Source organism: Antedon mediterranea, chromosome 1 (genome assembly GCF_964355755.1).
Source record: "Antedon mediterranea chromosome 1, ecAntMedi1.1, whole genome shotgun sequence".
NCBI lineage: Eukaryota > Metazoa > Echinodermata > Crinoidea > Comatulida > Antedonidae > Antedon > Antedon mediterranea.
Genome location: NC_092670.1, coordinates 30,461,788 through 30,480,583, shown reverse-complemented (window position 1 = coordinate 30,480,583; position 18,796 = coordinate 30,461,788). Strand labels below are relative to the sequence as shown.

Below are 18,796 nucleotides of genomic sequence, written 5' to 3'. Positions count from 1 at the left end.
TAGGCAAAAGAAACAAAAAATAAATTCAACATTTATATTTTTTACGATTTATTTCACAACTGTGTTTACTAGAAATGTTCCCGCTTTGCCAGACTTGTCTATTGACCGGAAAGAGTAGCTAGAAACATGACGTATGATGCTCTTGAATCATTCAACCATATCGCACTAAACACTTTTTAATACGATCGCGGTGATTTTCGGTGAATAAAGACTATGGTGTTTATAGTAATCCTCCGGCCTATAACCCTTGTACTCAAAGACGATGGTGAGTAAATTATAAAAGTTCATGAATGTAGGCGTTCATAAACGGCGGCCAAAAGGCTAGGCATAGGTTTCCTAGTAGGCATATCAATAGGCTGCAGAATCACCACCACACACCGACAGGGTGTCACGAAACCTCAGACCACGAAAGCTCAGATCCCCTAAGACCTAAGATCACGAAAGCTAAGACCCAACACCTAAGATTACAAATACTAAGATATACTACAGCTTAAAAACAATACTTGTTTATCCATACATAATTTTAAACACAGTAGGTTTCATTTATTACCATAAATATAATTTAATACTACCGCAAAACATAGATAAACTCACATTATTTTCGCCCGTTGAGTAAATGTATATTTTTTCTTTAAAACAAACAAACTTGACGGGTTGTTTGTTGGTATATATTTACTCCATTGTGTTGGTTCAGAGGATGTTTTTCTTACGCACCTGCCTTTCTTGTATTTTGACTCCAAATTTGTTGACTAACTTTATCCTGAACACCACACTTTAAAATTAGGACTTATAAGTACTTTCAGAAGGAGAAACACATAATAACAAATAAATAAATCCTTTAAATTGATGATTTTACAGATGTGTTTCTTTGTATACTGTAATGTAACTCCTCGAGCTCCCATGCTCAATGTTTTTGTTTCTATGGAGCGCCAAAAGAGCAACAATAATAGTACAAATATAAAAACAGAAAGAAAACGAAACAAAAAAACTTATCATGATTTTTTAATTAAAATTTATTTGCCAGTATTTATTTCTTCGTACTTGCATGATTATACTATTATCATTACAATTTTAATTTTACATTGTTCCATCCACACTGTAGATGGACTCCACAGAGTTTTCAGCCCTCTATATAATTTTTGCTCTTTTGACGTTCCATAGAAACAAAAACATTGAACATGGCCCATGGGGTAGGCCTACTGTACTGTAGGCTAGTCATTTTGTGTGCGAGAAAAACGTCTGTAAAATCATCAATTTAAAAATGTATTTGTTACTTTTTATGTGATTCTTTTTCATGAAAGTGCCAATTCTAAGGTGTGGTATTCAGAATAAATGTTAGGAGTTAAAATACAAGGCAGGTGCGAAAAATAAATATTTGTAATCTTAGGTGTTGGGTCTTAGCTTTCGTGATCTTAGGTCTTAGGGGGTCTGAGCTTTCGTGGTCTGAGGTTTCGTGACACCCCACACCGACACGACCCGTCGCGTGTCACACCACAGAGGAACGTTTTGAGTGCGATGTTATTGAGCGATTCTATTTCGTCATCACATACGTCATACTTCTAGCTACCTCGTGGGTCAAAAATTCCGCAAAGCGCGACCATTTCTTCTAATTTCTGATTATATTATAGGGCCTAAGAAAAAAAATTGTTTGTTTGCTGTAAATTTTTTGGTTGTTGGGGCGGGTGGAAACAAGTTTTTTTTTTTTTTTTAATGTTAATTTCTCTGTTAATTGTACGCGAATTTGAGAGTAACAAAACAAACTGAATAAAACAACGAGCTCAAACATCTATTCATAATTTGTTTCACACTTTAATTCTGTTTTTGGCGCGTTAGGCCCCGTGACTAAACAAGCCTAGGCTAGGCCTACTACACAGTAGGCCTAGCATTAGGTCGTTGTTAGCAGGCCTAATTAAATATTTTAGAATTTAGTGTACCGTATATTTCGGTGTATAAGTCGCACCTGTGTACTTATTATGGTATAAGACTGAGTATACATACATATATATGGTATAATAACTGAGAGTAAAATATCGGTATTTTGTATATCGTCGATGGGAACATTTATGGGTACCATATTGGTTATCCATATGGGATTTAAGTATTGTATGCAACAACGATCCATATGGGTAAAAAATGGGGCCCATTTGGCAACCAATGTTATAATAGAACCGCATATTCTGTGTTTACTGACGTTATGTCCTTAATTTTGGTATACCACATTATTAGTACTACATTTTAATTAGTAAATACAGTGGTTAGACATTGAAATCAAAATAGAACGTAGTAAATTGTTGGGGGAACATATTTAGATAAGCCTACTGTACTTGAATACAATATTTTTGCATATTATATTCTACGTGCATAGCAAATTGATGTTTACATTGTATGTTTATCTAGCAAACGGAACAACAGTAAATATATCAGATAAATCAAACCAATTGCTTTTGGCAATATTTCACGTTTAGTCCTAGTCGCTATCATCAGGTCAACTGGTGGTAAAAAAACAGAGGAAAGCCTACGTCATAACTCGGTCATTTCCCTGATTCCAAACAAGTTTAAATGTTAACCTGCAACATCGGGTCATAGGTCAATGAACAACATAAGTCTGGATGCGTCTAGAAATAGACATGACACATTGCCACAAAAAAATAGCACAGCATATATACATTAATGTGTGCTGATCGGTCGAATTATCCAGCGATTATATGCAAATGATGAATAGAATTACCTATATCACCCAACGATATATATCACCCTTTTTACAAGGTACTGTAAAACAAACAAAGAATTAAAACAATAAACATATCAAACCGAAGAATATTAATAAACTAATTAGAACAAACAATACTCAACCCAAGATTTTTAAAAGGAAAAAAAAGACAATCAAAATATTAATTGGAAGTTCTTTACATATAAGAATTTCCTTAATGCCGAATCTAAATAACATAATTAAATTACGTAATGCCGGGTAATAAGTCAACCTTTTAAAATAAATCTTGTCTTGCCTTGCATGTATAACTTGTCTTTAAATAAAAACAATAAACAATTCAAACATAAGAATATTACTAATAAACAATACTCAAACCAAGATTTTTAAAAGGAAGAAAAAGACAATCAAAATATTCATTGGAAGTTCTTTACAAATAAGAATTTCCATAATGCCGAGTCTAAATAACTTAACTAAATTACGTAATGTCGGGTAATAAGTCAACCTTTTAAAATAAATCTTGTCTTTATATACAATATAATTGAGTCATGATTGTTTAATAACGTCAATAAATAAAAAAATTAAATTTTACACTATTTAAAGAAATTGATATTGGTTAGATGATTATCAGAAATGGAAACGGGCATATTTGGGCATTTTTGTAGGTGTGCAATCTGCCTTTAGTTAAAATAAGTAAAATGTTTACAATGATAAGAAAGTTTATATTCTAAAATTCTATGAAATAAACAAACGAAAGCCTTTTATTTGTTGTTGGTTACTGGAATGTATCTTTAAGAGCTTTTTGAATATCTCTGAAAAATGCTCTCTTTCTAATGTGCATGTGACCTCCTGGTACCATTATTTTTTTGAAATGATGATTTTCATCAATTTCATGACACCATGCATCTAATGAGTTGGGAGGAATAAACCGATCCGACTTGGCTCCAAACACAGTCATACCGCATTGAAGTTTTGTACTGTGTGTGTAATTGTACTTTTGACAGATTTTAAAGCCAGCATTGAAGCAAGGGATAAGGCGTCTCATCACATCAGGATTTCCCAACACGTCATCATCAACAAAAGAAAGCGTTGGAGATTTGTTGGTTACTGGGATGTTGTTGTTGATATCTTGTTCAATTTGTTTTAATATAACTGGCCCTTTTGAAAGCTCTATTGAGTTAGGATAGTCCAGCGTGGGTGCATACCAAGAACTAATGATCATATGAGCCGGCTGTAAACCCATAGTTTTTAGAAGGTGAGCAACCTCAAATGCGATGAGTCCACCAATACTATGACCAAACAATATAAACCTGCCTGGCAAAAGTCGTGGTGCTAGGTTCTCCGTTAATTTACTCACAATTTCTTCAAGATTTTGAAGAGGTTTCTCATTATGACGTCCTTCCCATCCGGGTAATTGTGCCATGATTAACTGCACATTATTCTTACTCAGTTTTTCCTGCCACCATGCATATACAGACGGACCTCCGCCATTTGGCGGGAAACAAATTAGCTGGATAATAGGAGACATAGTCATCTCATCCATTATATACCATGCCTTCCAAGACGTGTCTTCCTCAATTTCCTCTTCGCTGTTTTGTTGACCTCTAACCTCATTCTTGTCTAATATTTTTCTATAGATTAAAATAGACAAACTTTGCATTGTCGCGTTTGCATTAATCAATTCCATAGATGGGAATGGAACAAAAAAAGTTCTTTGGATGTCTCCGCTCAATTCAGTTGCAGTCAATGAATCTACTCCGAGTGAAGACGGTGCGGAGTTTGGAGAAATGTCACCAGTTAAGCCAATACGTTTGGAGATGAAACTACACAATTGCTGGAAAATATAAAGTTTAGCTTCATCTGGTTTTAAATGCATAATGTCACATGCATTCTCGTTTTGACCCAGGGATCTTGTAGAAGAAAATCCTAGCATCATTGAACTTGCTTCATAGTCGTGATGTTTTAGAATACCTCGGTATTCCATAATAACATCATTAATTCGAAGATTTCCAGTTACCCCCATGTCAGAGGTATTGCTACTAAGCAATACATCAAGTAAATTCAATACCTGCTGTGATGTCACGCTTTCAATTCCTCTTCTTTCCCAAAACTCTATAATGCCCGACACTCTTGCTGCAAATCCAGTGTCTCCAATCACTCCCGGACAGATGACTGTTGCAGGTAAACCTTGGTTTCTACGATAATGACCAAGAGATGAAAGATATGTATTAGCAGCACAATAACTTGCCTGACCTGTGTTTCCTACCAACTGAACTACAGAAGAAATCATTACAAAGTATTCCAGTTGAACATTAAACTTAATTGACGTTTGATGTAGTAGAAGAGCACCCCATGATTTGGTTGCAATTACTCTCTTCCAGCTATCTGGTTCGATACTCTCTATTAGCCTATCATCATACTGCGCAGCACAGTGGAATATTCCTCTTAAAGTTTTAGACCGATCTTTTAAAACTGTAGCAAATGCGTTTTCTATATCCGATCTGTTTGTAATGTCTGTTCTAATGTGCACTATTTCTATTCCTCGATTTGTAAGACTTCTTAATATTTTCTCCGATTCAAAACTTGGCACAGATCGACTTAAGATGGCAATGTGTCCAGCTCCATTATCCACTAGCCATTCAACAAGACGGAGTCCGAATCCAGTCGTACCACCAGTTACAATATAATAATTGCGCATGCTTAATCTAGTCTCTCTTCCCGAAAAGTCATAATTTACACGAACGGATTCGTGGTTTTCAACTGAAAATATAACATCATCAAATGCATACTTATCTCTGGTGTTTACTTCCTTAAGTAGCTTGATATGTGGACTCTTTATATATTTCTGTGCTGATGGCGGTTCCTTAAACAGATTCAATAACGAGTTGAAAGTAGGCTTCATCTTGTGAAACTGACAAAGCAATGGTAATGTGTAGCTATTGACCACAACCCTTACGTTTCTAGAGAGGCCAAGGTTATCAGTAACTGGAATGTCTTCCTTAGACTTCAGTATTTCAACTTTTGCAAACGTTGTCAATCTGTCCTTTAATCCTTCATTAACCTTGATTAATTCTCTTATGCACTGTATATATCCTATCACACAGCCCACACTGTGTCCATTCAAGACAGACATTACGTCTGTACTTTCAATGAATCTCGGAAAAGCATCTGAAGCCAAGCTATGCTTCTCGGGAAAATGTTTGATGACAATCAAAACATTGTGACCCATTTTTTCAGCCACGTGTGCAACAGCTAAGCACTGTTTATCCTCAGTAGAATCTATGCAAACAAGCGTCGCACCATCTGGTTTCAGATCACGAACAGTAAGAAATGGAACAGTGTATGACGAGACAATATCAATTACATGTGTAGGTGGAAGGTTTGTCTCTAGTTCTAACAGTTCATTGTTGCTGCACTGTATTGTAGACTTCATTTCGTTTGAAGAACAAACACCAATCACCAACGAGGACTTTTCTGAATTTCCACAAAACAGTACAATCGGCTTTACCTCTTTAGAAGAACCTTGAGTTTCAGATGAAAGCAGTTGGAAAGATTCAATATTAACAATTGTCAATGTGACAGAGTTGGTTTCTTCCTTATCAGAAATGAACTTTGTCAGCAACAATCTCCCAGTTTCAAAACTTTGTCGAACGTTAAATTTCCACTTAGATGATGACTGTTTACAGGGAAAGTGATAACTATCACGTATACACAACCGATACACATACACGTTGAAATCCGTTGTTGGCGATGACTCGTTCTTACGTAATGCAATGATTATCTCATCATTGTCACTGCCCCAGATGTATTTCAATAACCAATCCGCCGTTGTAATATTGATAATTCCTGATGGAATATCTAAAATAGAGAGCTTGAAATCAAGATTTTCTTGTACCGCACAAATACCAAAACCATAGGCTGAAGCCTGGCATGGATCAACTACGTCATCGTGTGTGACATAAAACCCATCTCGTGTAATCAGCCATATTTTCGGATCTATGTTTTTCTGGGTTGATAAAGCTTTATAGTGATTGATACACATTTCTGCAATGCTAGATTGCAGTTCCAAAAAGTTTTTCCTGGAAAGTTTGTCATGGTTTCTCTTGTCACCCGGTTTAATTGTGATTATAATATGTAACAATGGTTTATTACCACCCATAGATAATTGCTCTTCTTGAACATCACCTCCATTGTAGATACCACACTCAAGTCCAGCCGAAGTCAAGTGGTTCTGGAGATGCAATGACAACTCCTTGTCATTTCCTGTTATTAAGGTATAACCCGTTGGATCGAATGATTTCATGCCCATGTCGATAGGCACCCATTCCTTATTCCATATTTTAATATTGCTGTCTTCACTACGACCAGCCACTGATCCAAAACGGATTTTTGAAAACATAGCAATGACCTCCAAGGTGTCTGCAATAGCAACAGAAACATCAGCATAAACGTCTGCTCCGCCGTCGCTCATTAATTTAAAATGAAGATATACACTTTCTGGGAATATGCCTTTTTTAAAGCAACTCCTTTCAATAGATCTGGGAACACGACCTTCGGGCTTTGCTGTGGGATTTATAATTGTATTTTGTAGACGTTCAAGGCCTGCCATAGCTTGCAGGATACCATCTAGTAAAGCTGGATGGATATAGAATCGACTTGACTGTGCAGCAACAGTATCCGGTGCTCTGATATAGAAAAGTGCCTCGTCGGCCAGTTTGTTGTAGTTTACCATCTCGATACACATGAAACTTTCACCAAGATTAAAACCGACTTGCTTTTTGAAGGCATAAAAACCAGTTTGATCGAGTTCTTCATGACATCTATTTCTTATTTCGCTTACAGGAAGGTACGTCATATTAGTTAGACATATATCATGACCAGACACAACATGCGTGTTAATCAATGTCATCGTTGTGTGCCTTGTCCATTTATTTTCTATTGTATTGAGTGAGCAAAATCTGAATGTTGCTGTGCCTTCAGTTTCCAATTCGGTTGTTGTTTCAACGGTTGTCCCTTCATCAGAAACAAACATAAAACGGTCGAAACGCATATCTTTAATAATTACTTGAAGTGAATCGGAAAAAACTCTCTGATGCGCCGCTATTGCTGTTTCTATAAACCCAGCAGCCGGAAACACTACACTACCTTGAACCACGTGATCGGCAATCCATGGTTCCTCATGGGTTCCAATAGTTCCTTTCCAAACCTGAAAGCCTTCGTTTAAAGAGAAGTTAGCTGAAGTGTCTGGTTTTCCTAAAAGAGGATGGAAAGAGTTTGGATACCGCATGATCTCATTCCTTGAAGAGGTTGCTGCTGAACACTCGGTACGTTGCCATGGATACAATGGCAAGGATTCTACCTCACACTTAGATCCTAGAAAGCTTGGTGTCATATCAATCGGATAGCCCCGTACAAACATCTGGGCCAATGACAAATTAAAGTTGAGATTATCATTGGAAGAGTTATTTACATCACGTGGTCGTTTAAGAGAATGAGTGATAAAGTGAACCATTGGGGTGCTCAATTTCGAGGCTACAATGTCTTTAATTGCTGGTGACAGGGCTGGATGAGCTCCTATTTCTAAAAAGCTATTGTAACCGTCCTTTAGTATGGCATCTACGGCGTCTCTAAAACGCACTTTCTGGCGAATATTACTCCACCAGTAAGCAGGATCATTAGCCTCTTGTAGAGTAACGTATCGGTTAGTTACAGTTGACATCATTGGAATAACTGGTCTATGGTTAGTGGAAAACGTTTTCTTCTTTAGAAAACGTGTCTTCTTCAGAAATTCTTCCTTTATACCTTCCTGGTGACGACTGTGAAAAGCATTATTAACCCTTAGTAATTTTGTCAAAATACCATCTTCATTCAGCTGTGATGCAAATTCATTGATTAACTCTGCTTTACCTGACAATACAATTTGCGTAGGGCTGTTTACAGCTGCCACGTCTATACATCTGGGAGTAGACTCCAGCTTACTTTTGACAACATCTACGTCATGAAGAACTGCAGCCATTGTCCCAGAACCACTTGTTTTCCTGAGAAGATGTCCTCGTTTATAGATTACTTTAACTGCATTTTCCATAGAAAGAAGTCCCGCTGCATAGGCTGCTGCTACTTCTCCGACGCTGTGACCGATTATGGCACTTGGGGTTACTCCATAAAGCTTGTATAGTTCCACTAATCCAATTTGTACGCTACAAATGCAGACTTGTGACATTTCTGTTGAAGACAAACAACAATATAATATTAAGAATAGATGTTTCTAATTGAAGTTCGAGTGTCAGTGGATAAACTATTCTGGTCTCAATTAATGGTATTCTATATGACATTAGCATTTCAGCATCATTTTATTAGCAAATCATATTCCTGATGTTTAAATATGCAATATTTGTAATATTTTTTTTTTATGAGATAAAATAATGTTGCAAACAACAAACTACTAGATAAAACTATGAATTATTATATTAATTTATGTAGAAGATAATGTTACATAAGAATCAAAGCATGATTAAAGTAGAAATATACATTCATAAAGGAATTATATGTGTATATTAACAATTTTAACTTAAATTTAATGTTTATAAAATATAATACCATAAGAAAATTATAATTATGTTCATGTAAAAAGAAAGTGTTAAAGAAATGCTATGAACATGTTTAAAGTATAACATATTGGTAATTGGTATTAATTAAACATTATAATTATTTTGTTATGGATATTTGAGTTCAAATACTTGTATATAGTTATGAAAATATAATTTTGTTTTATAATTATAATTATTATTATATCTTAATGTATGTATAAGAAAAACTTACATCTGTATTAATTGAGTAGAGTAGAGAAACAAATATTAATGAAAATTGTGCATATTACATAAAGATAAATATTATTTACAAAAATATGAATTTTTATAAGAAATAAAAGTGGGTAAAATCCCCACAAAAGAGAACAAAAAATATTTGTAATACTGCAATAGTTTGCGAAAATGTTTAACAGTCATTTCTACAAGAATGTATTCATGATAGATGTCATCGATTAACTCAGAATAAGAACGTTGTAAACCTGTATCCTTGCTTATCCTGTTTTTATCAGTTTCTTCTGTCAATATCTGAATAAGTGACCATCTTCCTCCAATCTTTCCAAGGTAACTATCAATTCTCTATTATTAAAAAAAAGAAGTGTTTTATAATTATTCTTGATCAAAAATATTCTATAGTGATTTTAACAGTAATATTCCAGGTTTAACGTTGTTTCGTATTTGTAATTACCTGCATGGTTTTTTGGAAGATTGGTTGTGTGTTCATTAACTCTCTAGCCATGCCCCACCACTGAGTGCCCATGCCAGAAAAAACAAAAACTAGTCTCATTATAACATTGCCCTCTGGTGCCTTTCCTTCGATTAAAGTAATAACGTTTTCTCCGTGTACTTTTCTTTGCAGTATATTCATAAATTCTTCTCTGGTCTTGGCTAAAAGAACTGCTCTAAAAACATGATTATGTGTTCTCAAGTTTGCAGTATATAACGTATTTTTTAGAGAAACCGAACTTTGTGAAATAAAGTTCCCATAGTCGATAAACTTTTGCTTAAGAGCTTCTGATGTCGATGCTGAAAGCATTAACATATTTGATTTCTCAGAATGTGATGAATCACCATTCGTTACCTCGCAATGATTTTGCATTGTAGATGGGGCTGCTTCAAAAACAACATGTGCGTTAGCACCTCCGAATCCAAACGAACTGCAACCTGCGAGATATTTTGAATCAGCAGGCCAAGAGATGCTTGTAGAAGGAACGGTCATTTTGAGGTCTTCGAAATTAATGCTTGGGTTACCGCGTTGGAAATGCACAACACCAGGAATTTCACGATGATACAGTAACAATGCTGTTTTAATAACTCCAGCTATTCCAGCAGCACCTTCTGCATGTCCTACGTTTGATTTTACAGAACCAATATACAAAGGTGGTGCATCATCCGAACGTTGTTTGCTCATAGCTTCACCGATGGCATTAGCTTCAGTCTTGTCGCCTACCCTAGTACCTGTACCATGAGCTTCGATATAAGCAACGTCACGTGGGTCTACTTTCGCTGCTGAACATGCTTTGTGCACAAGATCAATCTGAGCATCAAAACTTGGGTTTGCAATACCTGGCGTTCGTCCATCATTTGTTAGAGCGCCGCCCCTTATAACTGCGTAAATTCGATCATTATCTGCTATTGCTCTTTTAAGTGGCTTTAGAAGTACTGACCCTACACCTTCACTTCGGCTGTAACCGTCAGCTGACTCATCAAAACTTTTACACTGGCCATCAGGAGAAAGCATACCAGCTTGACAAAACCCAATTGTAACAGATGGTGTAAGTATGATATTTACTCCACCTGCAATTGCTGTATCACAGACGCCTCCTCTTAGAGCATCACATGCAACCTGTACAGCATAGAGAGATGACGAACAAGCAGTGTCGATGGAAAAGCTTGGTCCTCTTAAATCAAACTCGTACGAAATACGATTGGAAATCATGCAAGAGTTGGTTCCTGAATTTGTGTATTGACCGATGTTACTAAAGGGTAAGCCGGTTAGGGCCAAATACTCATTAGCCGTTACTCCCATATACACACCAGTGTTAGAGCCACGAAGTGTAGAAGCAGGAATACCAGCATCTTCAATCGATTCCCAGACAACCTCAAGAAGAATTCGTATTTGTGGATCCATGTGTTCAGCTTCACCTACACATAAAAACAATTACATTGTAAAACAGGGGTTCAACGTTATTTGTTGCTTAGTTCAGTTTATATGACCCAATTCTGCCGTAGTTTCAATAGCAGATTATATTCCCGCTTTTAGTTTTATAGACAATAAAAATTAAATACTATTTTACAGCTACATTAGGTTAACCATTTCAAGTTAAACAGACACAAGTCACAGAAAAAACATAATAAAGCTTCATAGCAGATGCTACTACTAGTACTAGTTTCAGCTACAACTGTTACCAGTTAATTTCTACTTATACCAATTTCACACCTACAATTATTTTTAAAATGTAGGTATAACAAGTTATTACAAGGATCCATGCATGTGAACAGGTCAATTTCAGTAAAATGGCTGTTAAATACTGTAATAGACTTGTAATTTTACGAATTACAATGTTTAATTTCGCATTTATTTGTTTAGTAAATAATTAAAAAATTAAAAAATAATGTAAAAGAAAGGCCACGTGGTCGTTGGTTACTTCAATTAACTTCCATTTGTAATAATAAACCTATATAGGATGATGTATGTAGGCTTTACAACTATATATTTTTATATCTTTCTAAAATTTTAAGTGTAAGTGTGTTCGTTTTTTCCACATTTTTAGCGTGTGTACACTTTAACATTTTTACTCGTTGATATAGAAAATTGGTACAGTACGGTACATACTTTACTTAGATAATTAATTATTGATGATTAAAACGAATTTAGGTTAAACTATTTGCTCCAACCATTTCCGAATGTTGTACAAACCGTCTCACAATGGGTCAGAATCAATTCAAAGTGTGCCAAAATTGTAAATGTGGCAATCCAAACTGTTTAATATTGTATTAGGAAGAAGACATCTTTAATTAAATCCACTAATGATTTTAGTTAGTAAACAAATTACTAATTAAATTTTAGGGTCTTGTAACCATTGAAACTGGAAGAAACCATGCAAATTTACTTTAAATGTGCAAAAACACTTTTGATAAATTCGCTGTTATTTTTTCTAGAAAAAAGCAATAGATTTTATACTGCATGGAATTTTTATCTGTTATAAACCAAATTAGGCAGTAAAAATAAAATTTCATTATTATTTTGGGGTTAAAGATAACAAAATATAGACCAAAAATAATCGTAAATCTTCAAAAACTCCACTTTTACGGGTCCAAAAAACCCTTATATCCTTCAAATATTAACTTTGTTACTGTAAAAGAAAATACCACATTGTACTATTATAATTCATGCTGCTCAACTAATGGTTCTTCTATTAATAACTTCAAATGTTTTATTAATAATTAAATAAATATAAACAATTTTTTTTTATGAGATAAAATAATGTTGCAAACAACAAACTATACTAGATAAAACTATGAATTATTATATTAATTTATGTAGAAGATAATGTTACATAAGAATCAAAGCATGATTAAAGTAGAAATATACATTCATAAAGGAATTATATGTGTATATTAACATGTATACTTAAATTTAATGTGTGTAAAATATAATACCATAAGAAAATTATAATTATGTTCATGTAAAAAGAAAGTGTTAAAGAAATGCTATGAACATGTTTAAAGTATAACATATTGGTAATTGGTATTAATTAAAAATTATAATTATTTTGTTATGGATATTTGAGTTGAAATACTTGTATATAGTTATGAAAATATAATTTTGTTTTATAATTATAATTATTATTATATCTTAATGTATGTATAAGAAAAACTTACATCTGTATTAATTGAGTAGAGTAGAGAAACAAATATTAATGAAAATTGTGCATATTACATAAAGATAAATATTATTTACAAAAATATGAATTTTTATAAGAAATAAAAGTGTGTAAAATCCCCACAAAAGAGAGAAGAAAAAAAACTTTGTTACTGCCTGTTAACCGATAATTATCTCATTAAAATCGGATATTATTATCGAAATAAATGCGATAATGTTTAACCTTTGACCTGGAGGACAAATCATTGCGTTGTGATTGTGCTCTTGGTTGTTCGGTAGCTGATCATGCGCAATTTATTATTGTAGTGATTACAGATAAATTATTATATAAAGATAAATATTATTTACCAAAATATGAATTTTTATAAGAAATAAAAGTGTGTAAAATCCCCACAAAAGAGAGAAAAAAAACTTTGTTACTGCCTGTTAACCGATAATTATCTCATTAAAATCGGATATTATTATCGAAATAAATGCGATAATGTTTAACCTTTGACCTGGAGGACAAATCATTGCGTTGTGATTGTGCTCTTGGTTGTTCGGTAGCTGATCATGCGCAATTTATTATTGTAGTGATTACAGATAAATTATTATATAAAGATAAATATTATTTACAAAAATATGAATTTTTATAAGAAATAAAAGTGTGTAAAATCCCCACAAAAGAGAGAAAAAAAAACTTTGTTACTGCCTGTTAACCGATAATTATCTCATTAAAATCGGATATTATTATCGAAATAAATGCGATAATGTTTAACCTTTGACATGGAGGACAAATCATTGCGTTGTGATTGTGCTCTTGGTTGTTCGGTAATAGCTGATCATGCGCAATTTATTATTGTAGTGATTACAGATAAATTTTGTTTTGGCTGCGGTGAATTCGGATAGCGAAAGCTCCGCGCGTGAATTCTTTTCATGGGCAACTTGTTCACTTTCACCTGCAAATTCGCTTGCACATGCGCCAAGTAAAAAAACTGTTTTGCTAAGACGGCTTGATAAACAAGCTTAAGTTATTTTCTTAAATATTTAAGCCTAAGCAAAAATATAAGCACATATTGATAAATGCCAGCCCACTGATCGAACCGCAACTTTGTTGTCAGGCGAAAATGTGCTGTGCTTTCAATGGGAATATAATTATTCGAAGCACGACACTTTGTCCAAAAGTTTAACGCCCGAATTCTTAAACCGAACTTTAGTCGTAGTTCAAACTTCGACTTCAAAAAGTGCTAGTTTGAGCTATTACTTTTTCGATTCATAAAAAAGTAGTCAAAGTTTGCAGTTCGACTTAAACTTAAACCCCGTTTAAAAACCATTTTGTCGGCGATTTAGCCAGCCCCCTCGAGGACTAACAAAAATTGATCACAATCCGTCTCGATTTAGTCGAGGTTGGCCTGATTTAGTCTCTGATTTAGTTGAAGTACGGTTTATGAATTAAAATGACGTCAATTTTTAAAGTTTTAGCTCAAACTACGACTGCAGTCCTGTTTAAGAAAACGGGCGTAATAATATGGGCAAAAATGATATAGTGCCGCCATCGCTAAGAGAAAAATCTAATGCGCAAGCGTAAGCAAGGTTGTTTCGTCTTAAGACACATTTACTGACCTCTAGAGTTTAATTTTGCTCATGCGCAAACTAAAATTTACCTTAGACAATTTTTCTGCTAAGACGGTTTGATAAGCATAAGTTATTTGCCTATAAGAACACTTCGAAAGACTATGCTAGTGCGTTTTCCGTGGTATTATGTACGCTGATAATGACATCGATCTTCAGTAAGATGGGCTAGAAATATTTCAGTATAGATGTGACTTATTTGACTATCCAGAAACTATTATAAAACTCTATCGGTTGCTAAGAGTCGCTGTCATTGATACAAATAAATAAAAGTTGAGTTTACGACTTTTGTGCTCTTTCTATATTTTAAGTAATACGGATGTTTCGCAACCTTACGAATACGTATTCGTTTTCGCTATCGCATCCATACGTCACACATTTATGACACATTTGAGCAGATCCTCATTTCATATTCGTAAAGCGAATTCGTGTTGACGAATATCACCAGTCATACATTTTGCATTTGAATCAGATTTATGATTATAATACTGTATAATTATAGATTTATCATTTACTAAAAGTAATTTACTAAAATGCCAGGTCAATTTTGATAAATTTGCGCAGTTTTGAAAGTTCTCACTCGTTTTGATGTTACGCTAGGTCTAGGCGGCCAAGCAACCTGCCTGCGCTTCGTTAAATTTACCGCGGTCATATTTTGGATGGCGCCCTCAATATTTCGTTGCCACGCAAAACAGATTTTTATTGGCTTACGAAAACGAATACGTGTGTGTGACGTATCCGTTTTCGTTATCGTATTCGTAGCGTTGCCAAACGACCCTAATAAATGAATAGTTAGCAGAATTCTTCTTGTGCGTAGATAAAAGTTATAGCGCCGCCACCAAAACAGAAAGAAGCAAATGCGCACGCGTAAGCAAAGATTTTTCGTCTCAAGACAAAATTGACTGCACTATAATGTTAAATTTTGCACATGCGCCAAGACAATTGGTTTTCTAAGACGATTGATAATAAGCTTGAGTTATTAAATACTTATTAAATATTTCAGCTTAAGCAAAATAATTAGCAAATATTGATAAATGCCAACCCTGATCGAACCGCAACTTTTGTTTTCAGGCGAAAATGACGTGCGACGCTGCGCTTTCAAAGGGAATATATATTCATTAATCTGTATTGTCTTTATTTTTATTTCTTTCTCACATACATAAAATCAACATGTTGCGTTGAATCGCAGGAGCACGTAAACGTTAACTGTAACGCTATTTTCCAACATGCAGCACGCAAGCTCCGCCCACTTTGTAAACAAATCGATATGCGCGTGCGCAAGCATTACGAAAAACTTTAGTTACGTGAGTCGAGAACCTTATTTCTGATAAGTAGCATAAGAAACGTTAACCAAAGGGTAACAAATCATGGAATAATCATCATAATTCTGAAAAATAATTAAGAAAACAACTGGTAAATTTAAAGTTATGTTTTATATTAAGCCAAACAGTACGAATTGTTCAACACAATATGCTATTTATCACCCAAAATGCATGATTGAGCATGTGTAGCTAGGCAAATGTATTACATGATTTGTTTTAATACAAGCGGCGTTTGTTGCTTGCGCGACGCGACACATGCGTTGCGTTATACAGTGTTAAGCGCGGAATAAAAACGAACAAGTCTGTTCGCTTAAACTACGTTGTTATGCAAATGAGTAGAATGTTGACGTCATCCGTATGTTTCGTTTTCACGGCGTTCCACGCGGCTAATGCGCCATTCGATATGCGTGAAAACAAAACATTGACGTTCGATTTGATTTGCCGGCGCCGGGCCGGAATCATGCCGGAACAGATCTGAACGACCGTTTGGCGTTAGCCAGGCTAGGTCTTAATTTAGAAAAGTTAAAAATAAAGAACTAAAAAAGGTAAATCAAAATCTTAAAGAGGGCCAAACTATGTCTACTTTATCAAAATGTATGTGAAAACAAAAAGTTATGTGCCCAATGGACATGATGATGTCTTACCACACCATATTGGAGCATATCACTACCATATTTGGGCTTTACAAGAACGCTTCCCTTTTTAAACGAATCTATAAAAATCAAAATGAGTTTATGCATACTATAATTACAATACAAAAATTATGACTATGTATAAGCCTGGGCAAAAAGATAATCATTTTTAACGAATTGGCGAATTGAGATGGGCAAGGTGTTCCAGAGTCGAGGAACAGTGTTGAGAAAGCTCTGTCACCTTAATAGTTGCTTGATATAGGCTGATGAAGCAGTAGCTTGTCGCCAGATCGTAGCTGGAACATAATGATTAATTCGGTAATCGCGCCTAACTTTTAGAATGTTTACTCGACGGTATAGAAAGTTGGGTATATTGATTTTTAAAACCTAATAAAAATCAGTATACTAATTAAGTTGAGAAAGATAATTAATTATTGACGATTGAAATGAATTTAGGTTAAATGATTTGCCCCGAATATGGGTTCTACTCTATTCGAGAACCATCTGTGGACACGACCTAGATGTTACGCCAGCGTATATTGATTAAATAAAACGTAAAAAAACTCAACCGGCATCTTTTGTAAGAAATATTTCTTGTATGTCGTAGAAAAGTTTCAAAATGACGTCATAAACTTCGTCTAGCCTAATCGAACATTATCGACAAAATGAACGGGCTTATACGCCTGCGCAGATTAATATTACCGCATCGTTTCAAACCTACTGTCCTCTATCGTCTACCCTCCCGATGCGAAAGTTCATTAAAGCAAATCACGTAAAAAACGTAGTAATTGATGAAAAGCGACTTACTTGAGGACGAAATCTTTTTTGTTTATCGTAGAAAAGTTTCAAAATGACGTCATGAACTAACCGAACCGAACGTTATCGACAAACTGAACGGGCTTATACGCATGCGCAGATTAATCTTACCGCATCGGTTAAAATCTACTGTCCTTTTTCGTCTACCCTCCCGATGCGAAAGTTCATTAATGCAAATCACATAAACATAGTAATTGATGGAAAGCGACTTACTTGGGGACATCCTGAAGAATTGTCGGTCAAACATAAACGGATCTTGCTTTAGGTAACCGCCACGTTTGGTGTACAATTTACCTTTCTTCTTTTCACCAGGAAAAAAGAAAGTTGATTTGTCGAAACGCTCAGCCGGATGAGATGTTGTACAGTCTCTCATCTCCTTCAACATACGCCACATTTCCAGTGGACCTGCTACACCATCTCCATATCTGCATCCAATCCCTACAATTGCAACCTTGTCATTTTCGTCTAGAGGATCGACGGGCGGAAATGACGATTGGTTCATGCTTTTTCTATTATTCATGTTCACTTCTCAAAATCTTTATAAAGAAAAAAAAAAGGTAATACCATATGACACAAATGGCAATCAAATTCCCTAGCCGACAACATTATCGCTGACCAGTAATTTTATAATCTTGGTTTGCAAACATTTCAAGGGCGTCAAGGAGTTAGGGAGGATTTAATGTGTTCTAAAATGGTAGTTACCCAGGTTGTAGCTATCCTTCCGTGTTATTTTTTTATAATCAATGTTCTGTATATATAACTGAAAGCTTGGTTTCTAGGACAACGCAACAACGAATCAAGTAACGGTTCGAATAAAATTGCTTGCGATTCGATTGGTCAAATTACTTTTGTTGCGTACGTAAGTAAACCACAACTAAAAGAATTAAAATGTTATGCTCTCTTAGTGTATGCCCGGAGGGTATCAAGTGAGCAAGTACGACAAGCACACATAGACCTTCACGTTACTTAAAAGTAGTTTAGTAACTAAAAAAAAATTATTCAAAAACTTACCATGGTCTTATTCCTTTGCCCTATTTTTCTTCTATATAATACAAAGTTAAACAGCTACTTTTGTAATGTTGAGTAATGTTGACGTCATCCGTCACGTGACTAATCAAACATGAGATCGGGACCAATGAAATAAGCTAAATTACTATCGCGTTTGTTTGATTTTCAAATGGTGACTAGAGAGGTGACACTCTTGACCAATGAAATACGGAGGCCTAAAATTTGTTAGT

General features: G+C 34.9%; 1 protein-coding gene across 1 annotated transcript; it reads right to left on the bottom strand.

Moving 5' to 3' along the window:
- Positions 1-1,787: 1,787 nt before the first annotated feature.
- Positions 1,788-18,596, bottom strand: LOC140063650 (phenolphthiocerol/phthiocerol polyketide synthase subunit C-like). The gene is made up of 5 exons (XM_072110085.1): positions 18,570-18,596; positions 17,772-18,094; positions 9,980-11,436; positions 9,774-9,870; positions 1,788-8,929 (listed from the first exon to the last, which is right to left on the bottom strand). The coding sequence occupies exons 2-5, from the start codon at positions 18,076-18,078 to the stop codon at positions 3,483-3,485; spliced, it is 7,308 nt and encodes a 2,435-aa protein (XP_071966186.1). The 5' UTR covers positions 18,079-18,094; positions 18,570-18,596; the 3' UTR covers positions 1,788-3,482.
- Between the last annotated feature and the right edge of the window lie 200 nt (positions 18,597-18,796).